Genomic DNA, 19,684 nt, shown 5'->3' with positions numbered 1-19,684 from the left:
TATCCTACTCAAACTCTTCCAGAAAATTGCAGAGGAAGGTAAACTTCCAAACTCATTCTATAAGGCCACCATCACCCTAATACCAAAACCTGACAAAGATGTCACAAAAAAAGAAAACAACAGGCCAATATCACTGATGAACATAGATGCAAAAATCCTCAATAAAATTCTAGCAATCAGAATCCAACAACACATTAAAAAGATCATACACCATGACCAAGTGGGCTTTATCCCAGGGATGCAAGGATTCTTCAATATCCGCAAATCAATCAATGTAATTCATCACATTAACAAATTGAAAAATAAAAGCCATATGATTATCTCAATAGATACAGAGAAGGCCTTTGACCAAATTCAACATCCATTTATGATAAAAGCTCTCCAGAAAGCAGGAATAGAAGGAACATACCTCAACATAATAAAAGCTATATATGACAAACCCACAGCAAACATTATCCTCAATGGTGAAAAATTGAAAGCATTTCCCCTAAAGTCAGGAACAAGACAAGGGTGCCCACTTTCACTGCTACTATTCAACATAGTTCTGGAAGTTTTGGCCACAGCAATCAGAGCAGAAAAAGAAATAAAAGGAATCCAAATTGGAAAAGAAGAAGTAAAACTCTCACTGTTTGAAGATGACATGATCCTCTACATGGAAAACCCTAAAGACTCCACCAGAAAACTACTAGAGCTAATCAATGAATATGGTAAAGTTGCAGGATATAAAATCAACACACAGAAATCCCTTGCATTCCTATACACTAATAATGAGAAAGTCGAAAAAGAAATTAAGGAAACAATTCCATTCACCATTGCAACGAAAAGAATAAAATACTTAGGAATATATCTACCTAAAGAAACTAAAGACCTATATATAGAAAACTATGAAACACTGGTGAAAGAAATCAAAGAGGACACTAATAGATGGAGAAATATACCGTGTTCAAGGATTGGAAGAATCAATATAGTGAAAATGAGTATACTACCCAAAGCCATCTATAGATTTAATGCACTCCCTATCAAGCTACCAACGGTATTTTTCACAGAGCTAGAACAAATAATTTCACAATTTGTATGGAAATACAAAAAGCCTCGAATAGCCAAAGCAATCTTGAGAAAGAAGAATGGAACTGGAGGAATCAACCTGCCTGACTTCAGGCTCTACTACAAAGCCGCAGCCATCAAGACAGTATGATACTGGCACAAAGACAAAAATATAGATCAATGGAACAAAATAGAAAGCCCAGAGATAAATCCACACACATATGGACACCTTATCATTGACAAAGGAGTCAAGAATATACAATGGAGTAAAGACAATCTCTTTAACAAGTGGTGCTGGGAAAACTGGGCAACCACTTGTAAAACAATGAAACTAGAACACTTTCTAACACCATACACAAAAATACACTCAAAATGGATTAAAGATCTAAACTTAAGACCAGAAACTATAAAACTCCTAGAGGAGAACATAGGGAAAACACTCTCCGACATAAATCACAGCAGGATCCTCTATGATCCACCTCCCAGAATTCTGGAAATAAAAGCAAAAATAAACAAATGGGATCCAATTAAAATTAAAAGCTTCTGCGCAACAAAGGAAAATATAAGCAAGGTGAAAAGACAGCCTTCTGAATGGGAGAAAATAATAGCAAATGAAGCAACTGACAAACAACTAATCTCAAAAATATACAAGCAACTTATGCAGCTCAATTCCAGAAAAATAAACGACCCAATCAAAAAATGGGCCAAAGACCTAAATAGACATTTCTCCAAAGAAGACATACGGATGGCAAACAAACACATGAAAAGATGCTCAACATCACTCATTATTAGAGAAATGCAAATCAAAACCACAATGAAGTACCACTTCACACCAGTCAGAATGTCTGCGATCCAAAAATCTGCAAGCAATAAATGCTGGAGAGGGTGTGGAGAAAAGGGAACCCTCCTACACTGTTGGTGGGAATGCAAACTAGTACAACCACTATGGAAAACTGTGTGGAGATTCCTTAAAAAATTGCAAATAGAACTGCCATATGACCCAGCAATCCCACTGCTGGGCATACACACCGAGGAAACCAGAATTGAAAGAGACACATGTACCCCAATGTTCATTGCAGCACTGTTTATAATAGCCAGGACATGGAAACAACCTAGATGTCCATCAGCAGATGAATGGATAAGAAAGCTGTGGGACATATACACAATGGAGTATTACTCAGCCATTAAAAAGAATACATTTGAATCAGTTCTGATGAGATGGATGAAACTGGAACTGATTATACAGAGTGAAGTAAGCCAGAAAGAAAAACACCAATACAGTATACTAACACATATATATGGAATTTAGAAAGATGGCAATGATGACCCTATATGCAAGACAGCAAAAAAGACACAGATGTGTATAACGGACTTTTGGACTCAGAGGGAGAGGGAGAGGGTGGGATGATTTGGGAGAATGGCATTGAAACATGTATACTGTCATGTAAGAATCGAATCACCAGTCTATGTCTGATGCAGGATACAGCATGCTTGGGGCTGGTGCACAGGGATGACCCAGAGGGATGTTGTGGGGAGGGAGGTGGGAGGGGGGTTCATGTTTGGGATCGCATGTACACCCGTGGTGGATTCATGTCAATGTATGGCAAAACCAATACAGTATTGTAAAATAAAGTAAAAATAAAAATTAAAAAAAAAAGGGGGTTAGATTCTCTTGGATGGCAGCTTTGGAGCTTAAAAAGCTGGCATTTTAATATTTGTTTCTTGGTTCCTCCAGGACACTAACCTTGGTGTCATGCTGGGTTGGGGTCTCCCTTTCCATGTGAGGAAGAGTCACATGTGAAGGCAAAATTCCCCAGGGTGGGGAGGATTCACAACAGTTCCTATTTCCCATGTCATCTTGTCCCCATGGCCTTGCCCTCACTCCATGGCTCTTCCCTGTTCACCCCTGGAGCTGCCCTCCTCCAGGTGGGGCTGTTTCCCTCAGATGGTAGCTCCTTCTAGTGATGCTGCAGGGAGGACAGGCTGGGACACGTGTGTCTTCAGGGGCTGTGGAAGGAGGCTGTGGCCCTGAAGGTGGGTCCTGGGTCCCAGAGTCCCGAGCTTTTGTCCTGGGCTCCCACCCACGGGCCCTGAGGACATGTGCACAGTGGAACAAAAGGTTCAAACTCACAGCTTTGGCATTTTCATCTGAAGTTCCCACTTCCTAGGCATAGGACCTTAGGGTAGAGATTTTTTTCCCTCAAGCATTAGCTTTCTTATCTGTAAAATGGAGTTAGCAGTACAATCCATATTGCCTTTTACGAAATTGTTGGGGTCAGATATACTCCAAAATTCAGAATTTTTCACCTTTGGGCAGGTGGCATGTTGCATCTACTCTGTATGACCTCACACCACAATGGGGTCTGAAAGCACCTTGCAATCAAATGCAGTAGTGTTTCTTCAACCAAACTTTTGAACATTCACACTAAGTGAAATAAATACAGGTCATAGATTGACTTACGTCTGTTCAGATCAAATTTGTTTCAAGTGACTTTTTACAAGTTTCTACATTTTTCAGAGCCTTGAAGTGTTGGGCTTGCAGATAAGGACCATGTGTCTCCGTAGATAATGGCACACAGCACAAAGAGGTGAAAAACGTTCACGGTTTGGTGCCAGACCCAACCCAGCTGTGAGGTTTGGGATAAGACAAGTGTCCCGACAAGGCCAAGGGTGATGGGTGGGGAGAATCATTCTGGAGCGGCTGCGCTGTTATGCAGGTGTCTGGGCCACTGGTTCTAACTCCACGGATCCTGAGCCTCATCCATCACAGGACCCTAAGCCTTTCCCTGGTATCTGACTTAATCCACCTCCGGAGCTGGATCTTTCTCTCGTGGGTCCTCAGCGAAGGCCAGGGCTTACCCGGGACAGTGACCAATTTGACCATCTGAACCACCATGCCGGCCACGTCATCACCCCCAGGCCTTTGCTCCTGGACTGTCATGGGCTGCTCCGTCCGCCTGCTGCAGCTGCTCTCCACCGGCGTGGCCTCCTCCCTGGTGGCCAGCGTGGGTACTCAGCGGGTAGGCGTAGATAACTGGTTCATGTTCTTCTGGTGCTTCTGCTACACTGTGACCCTCCTCATCATCATTGTGGAATACTGTAGTAACCTCCGGTCCCACTTTTCCTTCCACTGGTACAACTTCCCCATCAACTACGCCTGCTATGCTGCCCTCTTCTGCTTCTCAACCTCCATCATCTCTGCCACTACTTACGTGCCGTTCTTGCCTCAGGGCCCCACCCGGAACCACGCCATCACTGCCACAGCATTCTCTTGCATTGCTGCTGTGGCTTACGGGACTGAATTTTTCTGGACCTGGGTGGGTCACCGGCCCAGAAGGATCATCACTTATGTGCATACGGTGCATGGCCTGCTCAAGCTGCTGGAGAACTTCGTGGCTTGCATCATCTTCGCCTTCATCAGCAACACCTCCCTGTACCAGCACCAGCCGGCCCTGGTGTGGTGCGTGGCTGTGTACTCCACCTGTTTCATCCTGGGGACCCTTGCCATCCTGCTGGGCTTGGTCTACTGTGACAACTGGCTGCCCATCCGCTTCCCCGTTTCCCAGCTTGGGCTGACCCTGTTTTCCATCCTCCTCTACATCAGCGCTCTGGTCCTCTGGCCGCTCTATCAGTTCAATGAGGAGCTGGGCGGCCAGTCCCAGCGATCCAGTGATATGAGCTGCAGAGATGAGTTTACTACTTATGTGTGCAACTGGGACCAGCGACTGGCTGTGGCTGTTCTGACAGCCATCAACTTGCTGCTTTATGTGGCCGACCTGGTGATCGCGAGCTGCCTGGTCAGTGAAAGGCTCCACCCACGGACTCCAGATTCCCTCTACTTATGGAGATATTATGTTGTCTGATGTTGTCTCCCTGGCTCCCTCTCTCCGTCCTCACATCCTTCTCCACTCATTTCACTCTCCTTTCTGTTTCCTTCCCTCCTTCTGCTCTGTGTCCTTCCTGTTCTTTGTGGTTGCCCACAATCTATTTTGCCTCTTTCTCATTTTTCCTACATTTTCTGCTTTTTGGCCCTTTTATGTTCTTCCTGGGCTTTCCCATCTCCTGTGTCCTGACCATCTCTCCCCATTCTCCTTCTTCTGATCCATCAGGACCTAAGACTCCTTCCTTCCCTGTCCACCACCCCCTCCCACTTCCTAAGGTGCTGACTCCACAGCACACAGCCCTCTGTGCAGCTGTTCACACCCTGAGCCTCCATAGGGGCCTCATTGCCAAAGTGTGTCTGTCCCCTTGGTGGTGCCTTAGTTGGTGTGTGTGTGGAGGGTGGTTTGGAGTGGTGGTGGGTAGCTAGTGATTGTGTCCCCTTTTTCTCAGTGGTGGGTGGTGTACAGTGTTCTTCCCTTCTAACTGAAAAAAGCAAAATAAAACTCACAGGGTTAGTAATTTCCAGTGGGCAGGAGGCTTAGAGCAGGGACACTGGATTCTGAGACCCCACCTGGATTGCTCAGCCCCACCTGAGACTGGCTCCAGAACTTTTGCAAGCTCACTAAATACCTGCTGCCTGGAGGGTGTCTTAGAGGAAGCCAGGGGTGGATGCCTTCCATCCCAACTGCTCTCTGGGTATCAGACAAGTGTAATAGAAAGCAAGCTCTTGTGCCTTATGCACTGTAAGGCCAAGCAATAGCGGAATATCTGAGTTTGGAGTAGAAAAAACTGCAGGGTCATGGGAGGAAAAAGGTGGCTCATGCCCAAAAGCCCTAAACTCCCCTAAGAGTATCAGCATATTTAAAGGCCAGGTAAGGGAAGAGGGTCTCAGGATAGTGAGGAGTTCCTATGCAATACTCTGATTATCAGTCCTTACCTCTAGGAGGCCTGGGGGCTATGTGCTCAAGGTCTTGAAGTGGTTCTGTTTAGTTCAGTTTAATTGCTCAGTCATGTCTGACTCTGCAACCCCATGGACTGTAGCACGCCAGGCTTCCCTGTCCATCACCAACTCCTAGAGTTTACTCAAACTCATGTCCATTGAGTCGGTGATGTCATCCAACCATCTTATTCTCTGTTGTCCCCTTCTCCTCCTGCCTTCAATCTTTCCCAGCATCAGAGTCTTTTCAAATGAGTCAGTTCTTCACATCAGGTGCCAAAGTATTGGCATTTCAGCTTCAGCATCAGTCCTTTCAATGAATATTCAGAACTGATTTCCTTTAGGATGTACTGGTTAGATCTCCTTGCAGTCCAAGGGACTCTCAAGAGTCTTCTCCAACACCCCAGTTCAAAAGCATCAATTCTTCAGTGCTCAGCTTTCTTTATAGTCCAGCTCTTGAAGTGGTTAAGGTCTCACATTCACTCAGGGTTTTTCACATCTGTAAAACAACTCTGGAAATGTGCATCAGATAGTGTTTTCTAGGTACTTCAAAAGGAGCTAAAGCAGAGGATTTGAGGGAGGGATCTCCAGTATTCTTGCTTAGAGAATCCCAGAGGAGCCTGTGGGCTACAGTCCATGGAGTTGCAAGAGTTGGACATAACTGAGCGACTAACACTTTCTTTCTGGTCCAAGAAGCCCCCATAGGGTCCTGCTCGGTTACAAAAGAAATGATCAAAAAAAATCTCATGGTCTTGGAGACACCTGCCTGCATGTTTGTGAAGGGCATCCCTGTGCCCTCCTGCCTTAGTGTCCCCAGGCCTCTGCAGGAAGAAGTAATGGCCACTGCCAGCCTTAAAGGTGCTGATAGGATGGATATTTCCTGTTTTGTTTTTCTAGTCTGGGTGGCAAAAATTATTGGGTGACCCTATTCTTAAAGGGAAAGTTTCTTCTCAAATTTTTCTTGGGAGTGTGGGGTGGGTGGATGGGGAAGGAGGGAGGCGGGCAGAGCACAGCATTTAAAAGAATGATATAGCCCAAGGACAGGACATAAATTATTACTGAGGTAGGGGATAGATGGGCCCCTGGAATAGACAGCTGATGTTTGTCAGATGGGCTAAAACTGAAGCTCTGTTCTCACCCAGACACTCCAAGGACAAAGCTAGTGGCAAAAGCTGAGCTTTGTTAAAGCAGAGAAAAAGTTCCCACTCCTGAGGTCAAGGAAGACTTCCCCATCTGCACATATGTGGAAGGCTCCTTGTAGTTCAAAAAGGAAAAGGGCAGCACCCCATAGTAAGTGTGGACATGCACCCACAGGCTTCTGCATTGGGATTCATCTTAGCAAAAAGTTGCATACACATCTTGGTCAAACATAAACAAAGACCTTGAAGGATTATCCTATATAAGCAACATAAATCACCTCCTATTGCACTCCTCTCCAAGTGTCTATTTCTGGCCTCCTTCTGACTTAAATAAAAAAATTGTTTCTCTGTGTGTTTTCCCACACGTTATGCTGTGTCTCTAATAATAAACTGTGTACCTGTATTTACGGTTTTTGCCTTCTCGAAACGTTCTTGCTTTCAAACGAGGGAAAGAGCAGGGCCACTTTTATTCTAGCCTCCAGCCCCTGGTGGGGAGGAGTCTTAGTTTTCATCCAGGCTACCCAGGTTCAATTCCTGGGCAGGAAGCTAAGATCTCTCGTCAGGACCATTCACAGCTGTCTCTCCAAGGTCAATGCCAGACTGCTTTAGTTAAAGAAAGTGGTGGGTGAGGCCAACATCTTACTTGCAACAGGCAAAATAGGATGTGGGCAAATCAAACAGGAAGAAAGAGTGAAAGGAAGGAAGGAAACAGAAGTCTGTTTAGAGTCAGATGGGCCTGGAATGAATCCCTTAGGTTCTTAATCTCATCTGGAGACACTCATCCATGTAGTGGGCTGTTTAGGACACGCCCTGCAGGGTTGTGCCCTCTCTGCATGAACAGCAGCCAAGGGAGAGATGGGCGTGAGGCTGATAGTGATAGGAGTCCCCCCAGTGGTGCTCATCTCCTAGGCCAGTGGTTTATCCATGATGACACAGCATAATCACCTGATGCTCCAGCAGTGCTTCTCAAATGTGGTTCCCAGGCCAGCAACAGAGTATCAACAGGGGGTAGAGGGTGTCAAATTTAAAAACAAAGGACATGGGAGTTGTGCGTTGTTTTATTTGGGGCAAAATGAGGACTGCAGTCCAGGAGACAGATCTCAGGTAGCTCTGAGAAACTGCTCCAAAGAGGCAATTTATCTATGATTTTCATGAAGGGGGAATATGTGCAGTCAAGCACATGTTTTTCCAGAAGGTTCCAGCTAGTCTCATGAAGCTTTTGCTAGTCACGGGGAACAGTGGTCACCATGAAGGATTGAGTGCTTTTGTAGATATGAGGAGGTACAAGAATTGGGCTCATAAAATCGGCTCCTGAAAATATCTGTCTGAAGACCTGCCCTGCCAGTACCCCAAGCACAGAGTGCCTCATTTCTGCTCTCCAGCCTGAACTCCTTTTAGGGGGTGTTGCAGGTCAGCAGCTGCAGTAGCACATGATTTAATCCTTGTAGAGGTAGATGGCAAGTATCAGTTTGTAGATGATAGGCGGGGAACTTGTTGAGAATGCAGATTCCTGGGTTCTGCCTGAGACCTGCTGAATCAGAAATTCTGGGGTGGGCCCCAGGAGCCCCCAGGTGATGCTGCTCCTGGTGAACTGTGAGAACACGGTGCTCAGGTCCTGGGGTGCTGAAAAACTCCTCGGGCGATTCCAATGTCTTAACATTCAGAATCACCTCTAGAATGGGACTTCCATGGTAGTAGTGGTTAAGAATCTGCCTTGCAGTGCAGGGGACATGGGTTCAGTCCCTGGTCAGGGAACTAAGATATCACACGCCATGGAGCAACTGGGTCCACTGCAACTAGAGAGTCTATGTGCTGCAATGAAAGATCCCACAAGATAAAAAAATCCAATGCAGCTAAATAAATAAAAGAAAATAATAACTCTAGAAGTCAAAATACTAACAGGTTTCTGCCCCAACCCCATTGCCCAACCCCAGCGATTCTGGTTCAGTGAACCTGAAATGGGACCCAGGCAGGGATTAAAAAACAACTCAGAAACTGTTTCCAATTCCAGTCACTACTCTGGTTTGGACCCTTCTCCTCACACACTATGCACAACCTTTCTTCACAGGCTGGGCCCTGGAGCAGAGGATGACTGTTCTCCTAGGTGGGCCTGTGTTGCAGAGAATAATCACAGTTACAGACGCTTGGTGGCTGCTTGATCTATGACAGGCCTGGTGCTTGGGGGTTTGTATCAACATCTCATGAGAACCCTATGAATGGTTACATTCCCCTACTTTACGGAGGGTGAACCTGAGGCACAGAGAGGTTGAGTCACTCACCCTAGGTCACACAGCTAGCAGAACCAAGATTCCATCCTAGTTCCTCCAGACTCCAGAGTCCACTAACTTGCTCCCTCTTTTTATAAATGAGAGGAAGTATAACTGAGCAGGAACCCATGAGATCTTCCCAGGACAAGCCCCTCCCTAATATCCTCTGCTTTAGCTCCTCTCTGAAGTTTCTAGATAATAAATAGTAGGTGATGCACATTTCCTGAGATGTTCTGCAGATGTGAAAACCAACCCCCTCTCCAACAAACGGAAGAGGTTAACTGCCTGATGACCAGAAGCACATAGCCCCAGGTCTCCTGGAGCCTAAGGGCCGATAGAGTTCAGCTCTGTGACACCACCCTGCTATCCCACCATCAGCCAATCAAAGAAAGGTGCAGGAGCTAATCATAGACTCTATGACACTCCCTGCCCCCAACGTGGCTTTCAAAAGAGCTTTGCTGAAACTCTTCAGGGAGTTTTTTAAGGCACAAGCCACCTGTCTTCTTGCATGGCCCTACAATAAACCTTTTACTGGTCCAAACTTCAACATTTCAGTTTGTTGGGCCTTCACTGTGCACGGGGCCCAAGAACTTGTAGGAACAGAGGGATGAGGTGCTGAAAGTCAGCAGGAGGCACCCATCACTCCTCTTGTACCTTTGTCTGGAAGCTCCCCAGTGCTGGGGCGCCAATTTCAAAATGGGATGAGTGGACCTCTGAGCCAGGTGCCACCCCCAGGATATAATGCCCCCGTCCCAAGAGCAAGTGGAACTCGAACAGGGAGGCAGAGGGAGGGGTATTGATTAGTCAAGTGGTCTGCTCCCTGGGCCCACAGGATTCAGGGTATTCCTGTCCCGGCTCAAGTGTTCATCGCCCTCTCAGTGCTGGGTGGTGTCCACTGACACTTGGCTCAGAGAGAATAAAGAAAAAGAGGAGGATCCGAGGGAGTAGAGAGAATATGGAACCATTTTACTACTAAAAAAGCATTTTCCAAAAGCAAGGGGATATTTGCTCTGGAAAGATGAGGATCTAGTCCTCGGGCAGGGGCGGGCTGAACTCCACCAGGCAGGCAGCCATACTGCTCTCCAGTTCTCCTGGAGATGCGGTAGAGCTCTGTGGCTGCCCTGGTATCTTCCACCAAGTTGTGTCCCAGCACGCTGTCCTGCAGAGTCAGGACTGAGAAGGGCCTAGAGGCTGAATCCAGGTGCCATGTGACCCAGGACTTCCCTGCTCACACGCTGAGACCAGGACTGAAGTGGGTCGGCAGTGAGTCTCCAAGGGCTCTGATACAGTAGTCTCAGCAGGTGCTGAAGCAGGCCTGGCTTCAAGCAGTTCTCACAGGGAGCCCAGGGCCCGGGGAACATGGACACAGATGTTTCCAGAGTGCTTCTTGCTCAGCATGTTGAGAACAGGGATCTTCAGTGAGTCCAGGAGCTGATACCCTGCCCTTGGTCCCTGGTGCCACAAGCCCAGCAGAAGGGCCCAAATTCAGGTCCATTCCCCGCCTCCTGAACATTCCTGCTCCCCAAACAAGCCCCCCTCCTCCACTCCTCAGACTAGGGATCAGGCTTTTCCCTCCCCAGTACCCCCTTCCTGCCTCCTCCACTAAGACACACCTATACCCTCCACTCGGACTTGGTGTCCTGCCTGCCCCCTGTCCTCCGTCCCTGCTCAAGATACCTGCCCTCCCCTCTGTGGACACACCACCCCCCCTCCAGAAGTGTTGATGGTCAGGTCATGGGTCACCCTCCCTTCAATCAAGAGTTTCTCAAGGACTGGCTGGGCCTTGCTCACCCAGGTCCTCAGCCTCTGGTCCAGAGCAGGTGCTGAGTTGGAAGGGTCCCTGTGTGGTTGCAGCTCCTAGTGTCCAGCCCGCTTCCTTGGGCCCTTCCACCCCAGTGAGCTCCCAGCTCTCAGCACACACCTGCCCCTGCCTGGGGCTTCAGGGGGACCATCTTCGCCTGTGAGTTTGAGCTCACGGTCCTTCTCTCATTTTTTGACCCCCTCCCCCCGCTCATTGCATATCTGCCACTTTCCTATCTGGGGGGGAATTCCCAGAGGCTTTTCTAGAACTGAAAGTTAGTCCCCAGGTTCCATCTCAACAATGGCTTCCCACTGAGTCCTAAGTGCTTGATGTGACGCCCAAGACTGTGCATGTCTGTCCCTGTCAGACTCTACTTGCTCTCTCTCCCATAAACATTGCTCTGTGCCCCCTGCTCTGGCTTCTTCTGTGGGCAGAACCCTTCCCCTATCATCTCCTAAGGATGCAAACTCCAGACTGCAATCGTTCTCTTAAAACAGTTTAATCCCAATAGTGGAAAATATAGCACCCCACCTTCCCCAAAGGCTTCAGTAGTCACCTTCTGAGCATCCTGTGATGCGGGTCCCAGAACTCCTGAGTCATAGAAGCAAAAGGGGACCTTGAAGATGAGTGCAGGTATCATTGTCAGGACTCAGACTGCTTGGTCTGCCTCCAGAGGACTCTCTCGTCTATCTGGGGACCTCGGGCATTTGGGGGGCACCAAAAGGGGGAGCCCTGGGTATGAGCCCAGGACTCTGCTCACCCACACCTGAGGAGAAGGTAGTGCAGGAATCACCTGACTTACCTCTAAGGTCGGCTTCCTACCCTGAGTCCCGTGGGTCCATTAATGTCCTGGGAGATGGGTTCTAGGAGTTCTGTAACAGCCTTGTAACAGAATGCAAGGTTTCCAGGGTATGTGCGTGCATATTTCTGGGATAGTCATATTCTCAATGGGAATTGTGTACTGGAAAAGCTGAAATGTTTCCAAGGGACTTTCTTGTATCTCCAAAAGAAGTAGGGTTTCCTAATATTGTGTGCCAAACAGAATAAGTGAGGGAGCAAAAATTTAGGATTCTCTCTGTGTTGTCCATCTGGAGCAGTGACCTCCCTTGGCATCAAGAGAAGCAGGTTCGGAAAGATCTGGTAGCCTCTTTGGGCATTTAATTTCCCCTGCTTGTCTCTTTCCCAAACTACAGCATCCGAGCAGCCCTGGATTGAACTCCAACTTTGTATTCTTTGACAACGTCTCCCCGTTTCCCCACCTCCCTGCCCCACCACTGTTCTACTTTCTGCCTCTGTGAATCTGTTTTTCTTTTTTTTTAAGATTTCACACATAAGTGCAATTGCAATAGTTTTTCTGTGTCTCCCTTTCAACTCGGTGTAATGTCCTCCAGGTTTATCTATGTTGTTGCTGATGTCAGAATTTCTTTCTTTTTTAGGGCTGAATAATATTCCATGTGTGTGTGTTTCTTATTCTATTCACCCACTGATGGACACTCAGGTTATTTTCAACTTGCCATGCTCTTTAAAATCAGATAAGATGAAAGGGCAAAAACTAAAATTGCAGATTTGGAAAAACAGAATTTCTACAGGTTGTTACAAAGTGTTCCATTATTTAAAACACTATCAAAAGATGGCATATACATATCCTGATACTGCTTCTTGTAAAATGTTATCAAACACTTTATAGAATGAGAGAACTTCTTGAATTTCATTTTCCATCAAAAGATAATCAGTGCACCAATGTGTTGTAAACTACTGTTAAAATATAGAGCAATATAAACACCCCGCAAAGTTTCCACATGCCCTTTTGAGTAAATACCTCCCCAACCCAAGAGGGGACCACTTTCGATCTGCATAGTAGATTAGTTTAACCTATTTCAGAATCATACTGTGTGTATTCTTTTGTTTCTAGAATCTTTCAATTATCACAAAGTTTTTGAGATGCATCCATGTTTTGTGTAGTTTATAGTTCATCCTTGTATTGTAATACTCTAGGTTTGACTATATTACTGTGTTTATTCCCCTGTTGACTGATATATTGCCTGCTTCTAATTTGGGATTATTATGAGAAAGCTGCTATGAATGAACATTCTTATATAAGACTTGTAGAGGAAGATTTCATTTCTGTTGAGAAAATACTTATGGTTGAAATTGCTAGGTCATGGGGTAATTTATGTTTAATTGTATAAGAAACTGTCAGACCCTTGAGTGTAGCTTTTACACACCCACAGTGATGTACACTGCCTGGAAAATGCCGTGGACGGAGGAGCCTGGTGGGCTGCAGTCCATGGGGTCGCTAAGAGTTGGACATGACTGAGCGACTTCACTTTCACGCATTGGAGAAGGAAATGGCAACCCAGTCCAGTGTTCCTGCCTGGAGAATCCCGGGGACGGGGGAGCCTGGTGGGCTGCCATCTATGGGGTCGCACAGAGTCGGACATGACTGAAGCGACTTAGCAGCAGCAGCAGCAGTGATGTATGCATGTTCCAGTTGCTCCACATGACCACTGCATTCTGCACTGCTTCTTCACTGACCTCCATTTCATTTTCTTCCTAACAACCGGAGGGGCAGTTCCAATCTGGGCATCTGAGTGGCCCAACCGTAGAAAATGTTAGTGAGGCATCATCACTCACGGCTAAAATCCAACGTATTTCTCTGGCGTTCAGGCCTATCCAACACCTCTGTTACTCTGCACCTCATTTGTGATGCTCAGATAAGATGCAGGACTCTGTAGTGACCTGTCCACAATCACTGCTTACCACAGGGTAAAGGCTGAGCAGTATCAATCTGGGAGCAATGAGAGGTGAAGCCTGTGGGATCCAGGAAGGCTTCCTGGAGGAGGTGACGTGGTGGTCAAGACAAGTTAGAATTAACAAGGCAAAAAGGCAGGAAAGAGTTGCAGGAGTAAATGCTTTGCTCAAGGATCTCATGAGTCTTCCGTGGCAGAGCTGATGTGACTGCTGCTTCTGTGTAGGAAGGAGGAGGGAGAAGGGAGAATTAAGCCTGGCTAACTGGAGGCTGATTCATATCCTCACTTGAGTCAGGAATGAGGCTTTGGGGTGACACAAGGTAAGGATCTGGAGCTGAGACACTTCCCTAAAGCCAAGACCACATGGCCTACAGCCTTGGAGCAAGGGTAGACAAGGAAAAACTATGCCTTTCAGCTAGAGGAATGGTCAAGGCTGACATCTGCCCCACACGAGTTTTGCAGGTTTTTTTTAAGTTTCCACAAGAGGAATAGGAATTTCAGGTCTTCTTTTCTTGTGAGTTTGTGTCCAAATGTGCATGATCCCTGAGATCCAATAACTCCAACCTGGAAAATTAACACAGTCAGTGCCCAATAGGCGATTGATCTGGAGGGTCCTGAGCAGGAGCAGGTGCAGTTATTCTGGGTGAAGCTCCCGACCCAGTAGGACCCTTCCAGGAAAAGGGGTCCTGTAAAAGAGGGTCTCAGCTTAATGACAAAATACATGAGGAACAACCCACTGTGAGTCCCAGGAACTCCAGTGAACACACATCAATCAGAAATACTCAGTAAACAAATTCACTTTATATGATAAAACACATTAGAAGAAGAATCATGAAGTAAGGACAGGAAGATGTGAAAGAGGACCATAAAGGGCTGAAGTGTCTTCCCAAAATTCATGTCTACTCAGAACTTCAGAATGGGCCTTATTTAGAAGTAGGGTCTTTGCAAACATATTTAGTTAAGAATGGAGGGTGAGCCTGAAATCTCATGCCTGGTGTCTTTATAAGAGAAATGAGAGAGAGATTTGCTCACACATAGTTGAGAGAAGATGAGTACATGAAGGTGGAGGCAGAGACATAGACAAGCGGCCACAAGCTAAGAGGCCTCCAGAAGCTAAAAGAGGAAAGGAAGGGCCCTCTTTCTGAAGAATCTGAAGCAGCACAGCTCTGCTGACACCTTGATTTCAGACTTCAGGCCTCCAGGACAGTGAGAGAATAAATCTCTGTTGTTTTAAGCCATCAAACTTGTACCAACTTGTTGCAATAGTCCTAGGAAACCAAGGTAAGTTTCCAGAAAGGAAAAAAGAGTTTTTGTCTTATTTTTTAAAAGTTTACGGAGAGAATGCCTGACCTCCTGCCCTAGAGCATGGTGGTCACATGGATCCAGGACCCCTTGTCATATCCTGTGTCCCCCAGTGTCTGAGACTCACAGGGGAGGATCCACTGATCTAGAGAAGGGTCCAAATGCCCGCAGGAGCCAGGAGGGAAGGAAATAAGTAAAAGGGATGGAGAAGACTAGGGCCCCTGGAGAGATTAGCTGCACTTGTTAGGGGTGGTTAAAAAGTAAGAGGCCATGTGCATGGCTTGGTCTTATGTTTATAAACCTAGAAAAAAACTACAGATATGTATCAAAAACGTGTGCATGTATGTACATGTGTGCATGCTCAGTCCCTCTGTCGTGTCAGACCCCATGGACTATAGCCCACTAGGCTCATCTGCCAGTGGCATTTTCCCAGACAAGATTACTGGAGTGGGTTGCCATTCCCTTCTTCAGGGGATCTTCCTGACCCAGGGATCAAACCCATGTCTCCTGAGTCACCTTCATAGACAGGCAGATTCTTTACCAGTGAGCCACATGGGAAGCTGCATATGTACACACATGTCTATGTATGATTTCAGAGCATGTGAAAGATGTTGAAGGCTGTACATGAGGTTGAGGATATGGATGATCCCTGGATGGAGAGGTGGACACTCCGTGAGCAGGCAGGAAGCTTGGCCATGCCCAAGAGTGTAAACCGGGCACATGTGAGATGCTCATAGTCCTGCTTCATGTCAATTATACATGAGAAGAAGGAAATATAGAAAATGCTAAACAAAGGTGAGAATGAAAAGCAGTATAAAGTAAAGGACATGGCAGCTACTCAGCTCCACCCCTCCTTCCAGAGGCAACACGGCCCAGTGACACCAGATCTCCTGAAGCTTCAAGAGGAGCGAAATCCAGATTTCCATGTGAAATTAAAACACTGCAGCTCCCAACACTTCGGGAAGAAATAATGCTGATTCTAAACAATCTCTCCTAAAAACTCTGTGAAGAGAAACCAAACACATCCCTGGGCCACCGTCAGGACCACCTTCAGGTGTTTGCAACACCTGATCTGGAAGAATGAAGCTTTCATGCACTTATGTCCAAAGTGGGGCTAGGGCCTTCTGTGTCCTCTGTGAGAGGGAGGGGAGCAGGTAGCTGGCGTGGATTGAGTGTGTTTTGCGCTAGGCCCTTTCATGAGCCCTTCACATGCTATTATTTATTTAATTGACATAAATCAGGTATTAAGTTTCCTCATCCTACACAAATGAGGAAACTGGGGCTTTGATGACTAACTTGCCCAAGATCATTCAGTTATGAAGTGTCTCCTCCAGGCCCCACAGCCTCCCTGTCACTCTGAGTGTCCATCTCCCCTCCTCCTTCTCTGCCCTTCTGAATGCCTCCTCCTTCCTCTGTCCTGACCTTGACCTTCCTGGCTCACTGTCTTCCAGTCCACATGCCTGGCTGCTGGGGCAGGCAGGGCTCAGCCACATCCAGGCTGCTCTGATGGGGGCACCATGTCCAGGCTCACAGACTAGAGTGGAGGAGGGCTGCAGGGAGACTCAGGCAAACTTCCACTTCCTGCTTTCCAGGTGGGGGAACAGGGGCCCAGAGAGGGCACAGGCCTGACCCAGGGTCACACAGCTGGAATTCCCATGCCTCTCCCACCCCAAATCCTCCCTCTGTGCCATTAAAAGTCTCCAGAATTATCTTTCACCCTTAAGTGGAAATCCCAGTGGCAGATCAGGGAGTTAAGTTGGTAACAAACTGGGGTACAGAGCATTAACATCCCAGAGTAACATATATCTGGTGCCCCTCCCCACCCCGGCAGTGCCCACTGGGAGGCCCGCAGGCTCCAGGGCTCCCCTGGCAACTGGGGCTCAAGGAGCTTTGTGAGTCCAGGGAGGTTCTCAGGTTTGCTCTGTGTTTCTCTTTCCTCCTCAGGCTGTCCCAGGGTTTATTATCAGCAAAGGTGATATAATAATCCCCTGATGGCAGGAAGCTGGCTGGGGCTCAGGGTGCTGGCCCTTCCGCCCTGGGGGCCTCTCAGCAAATAGTCCCTTGGAAACAGGGCAGCTGTCCCTGAGGAGGGGGCGCTCTGGGAGGGGCCTCACTCCCCACACACTGGACCCTGGAGGAGCCCCTGTGTGAGCAGGACTGCAGCCCTGGCTGGAGGGACTGTCTTGGGCAGGTGACCTGGGCAATTCCGTGGTCTCCAGGGTCCCTGCCACTCTGGCCACGTGTCCCTGTCACAGCCCTGAAACCCCTTCAGGCCCCTGTTCTTCTGTCTCAGTTCCAGTCCAGGCCCCTCCTCCATGGGGAAGGTTGGCTCCATGCCTGCATCCCTTCTGGGTCAGAAGACACTTACTGGGCTGCCTCAGGGCCACCGGGACCCTGGAATCCCCCCTACCCAGTCATCTCCACTCTATCATCCCCATCCCCCACTCCAGTCCAGGGTGCATCCTCAGGGCTGTCTCCTCCCAGAGGTTAAGGAGGTGCCTCCTCTTTCAGCTCCTGCCCTTAAAATGGTCCATCTGTCCATCCCTATCCCCTCACTGGGAGGTCCTGAAAAGCTCCACATCAGCATCAGACACAGCATACTTGTTCATTTCCAATCCCTTGGTTCCCACCCTGGAAGCTGCTAACCAGTCTCCCAGGTCAGAAAAATCCTGCTCATGTAGGAGTACTCCTAGATCTTTCCAGACTCGCATCTGGATGGCTCCTTTGAAGCTGAAAAGCCAAACATTATGTTTACTTATTCTGTGGTTTCTCCATGACTCTCCTCCTTGGAGTCATGCTGGGTTGGGGTCTCCCTTCCCAAATGAGGAAGAATCAAACGTTAAGGCAAAATTGAGGGAAGGGGATTCAGAATAGTTGCTACTATTACCAAAAGGTGTGGGATCTGGTCGTTCACTGCCCAAAAGTCAATAAGCAGGCCAGGTTGGTGGGAAGGAAAGTTTACTTCATTTCAGATGGTGGCAATTTGACAGGAGAGTGAATGTCTATCCCAAGGCTGACTCCCCTCCCCACCCTATCCACTGTACACCCCTGCCAAGCAGGAGGTGAGAGCCTTTATAGGCTGAGGGAGCGGGCTACATGCAGAAACGGCACAGTCAGCTCTGACAGTCATCTTCAGATCGGTCCTCGGTGGTCTGACTAGCGTCATCTTGATTGTTTTAAGTACAGTTAATCTGCAGCTCTAGGGTTGGTTTGTTTCCATTTGTTTGAGGCCAGTTCTCAGAACTGGCAGCTTATGTCATGGCTACAGTCTGATCATCACGTAGTTGACTTCTTCCACCTGGTGGGGGTTCCAGTACCTATAAGACGGCTTGCAGGATATGGCTCAGAATACAGGATACGGCTCAGAATACAGGATGTGGCTCAGAATACTATCTGTAGCCCTCAAGAAGGAACTAAAGATCCTTAACTACACTTAATGAGTTCATTATTATTATTATTTGGTCTCCTTTGTCTGTTTTCCTTTGTTTCTGCATGTTCTCATTTCTCTGATTAAACTCATTCTTTAACTAAAGTTTTCCATAGACAAAAGGCAGGCAGAGGTCATGGAGGGAAGGACCATAGAGTCCTGCTCTGTTTCACTACTTCCCACATCATCTTGTTCCCACAGCCTTGCTCTCGCCCCGTGGCTCCTCCTTATTCACCCCTGAAGCTGCCCTTCTCCGGGTGGGGCTGTGTCCCCTCAGATGGCAGCTCTTTCTGGTGATGCTGCAGGGAGGAGAGGCCAGGATGTGTGTCTTCAGGTTGCTGTTGAAGGAGCTGCTACTGCTGCTGCTAAGTCGCTTCAGTCGTGTCCGACTCAGTGCGACCCCATAGACAGCAGCCCACCAGGCTCCCCCGTCCCTGGGATTCTCCAGGCAAGAATACTGGAGTGGGTTGCCATTTCCTTCTCCAGTGCATGAAAGTGAAAAGTGAAAGTGAAGTCGCTCAGTCGTGTCCGACTCTTAGCGACCCCATGGACTGCAGCCCTCTAGGCTCCTCTGTCCATGGGATTCTCCAGGCAAGAGTACTGGAGTGGGGTGCCATGGCGCTATAGCCGTGTCCTGGGTCCCAGAACCCCGAGCTTTGGTCCTGGGCTCCCACCCATGGGCTCTGTTGATATATGGGCTATACAGCAAAGCATTCAAATCCACACATTTGGCATTTTTATCTGGGGTTTCCACATCCTGTTCATGCCACCTTAAGGAAAGTACTTGATTCTCTGAGCCTTAAGATTTGTCATGTGTAAAATGGGGTTAGCAGTACAATCCTCAATCCCATTTCTGAAACTCTTGGGGTCAGATATAATTCAAAATTCAGTTTTTTCAGCTTCAGGTATGTGACATGGTACATCTCTATGTGACATGACACCCCACTGGGGTCTGAAAAGACCTTGTGGTCAACCATATTAGTGTTTTGTTTCTGCAACTGAACCTTTGAACATTCACATGAAGTGAAATAAATAGAGATCACAAATTGTCTCATGTCTGTTTAGGTTAAATTTTGTTATCAAAAGTTTTTTTTAATTTGTTTTCAATTTTGAGAGACCTGAAGTGTTGGGGTTA

At 47.4% G+C, this 19,684-nt stretch overlaps 1 protein-coding gene across 1 annotated transcript; it reads left to right on the top strand.

Moving 5' to 3' along the window:
• Positions 1–3,938: 3,938 nt before the first annotated feature.
• LOC128066594 (myeloid-associated differentiation marker-like) lies at positions 3,939–4,907 on the top strand. Its single transcript, XM_052659647.1, has one exon. The coding sequence runs from the start codon at positions 3,939–3,941 to the stop codon at positions 4,905–4,907; it is 969 nt and encodes a 322-aa protein (XP_052515607.1).
• Positions 4,908–19,684: the final 14,777 nt, after the last annotated feature.

Source organism: Budorcas taxicolor, chromosome 21 (genome assembly GCF_023091745.1).
Source record: "Budorcas taxicolor isolate Tak-1 chromosome 21, Takin1.1, whole genome shotgun sequence".
NCBI lineage: Eukaryota > Metazoa > Chordata > Mammalia > Artiodactyla > Bovidae > Budorcas > Budorcas taxicolor.
The sequence above is the reverse complement of the archived record's forward strand: the minus strand, read 5'-3'. Positions and strand labels throughout refer to the sequence as shown.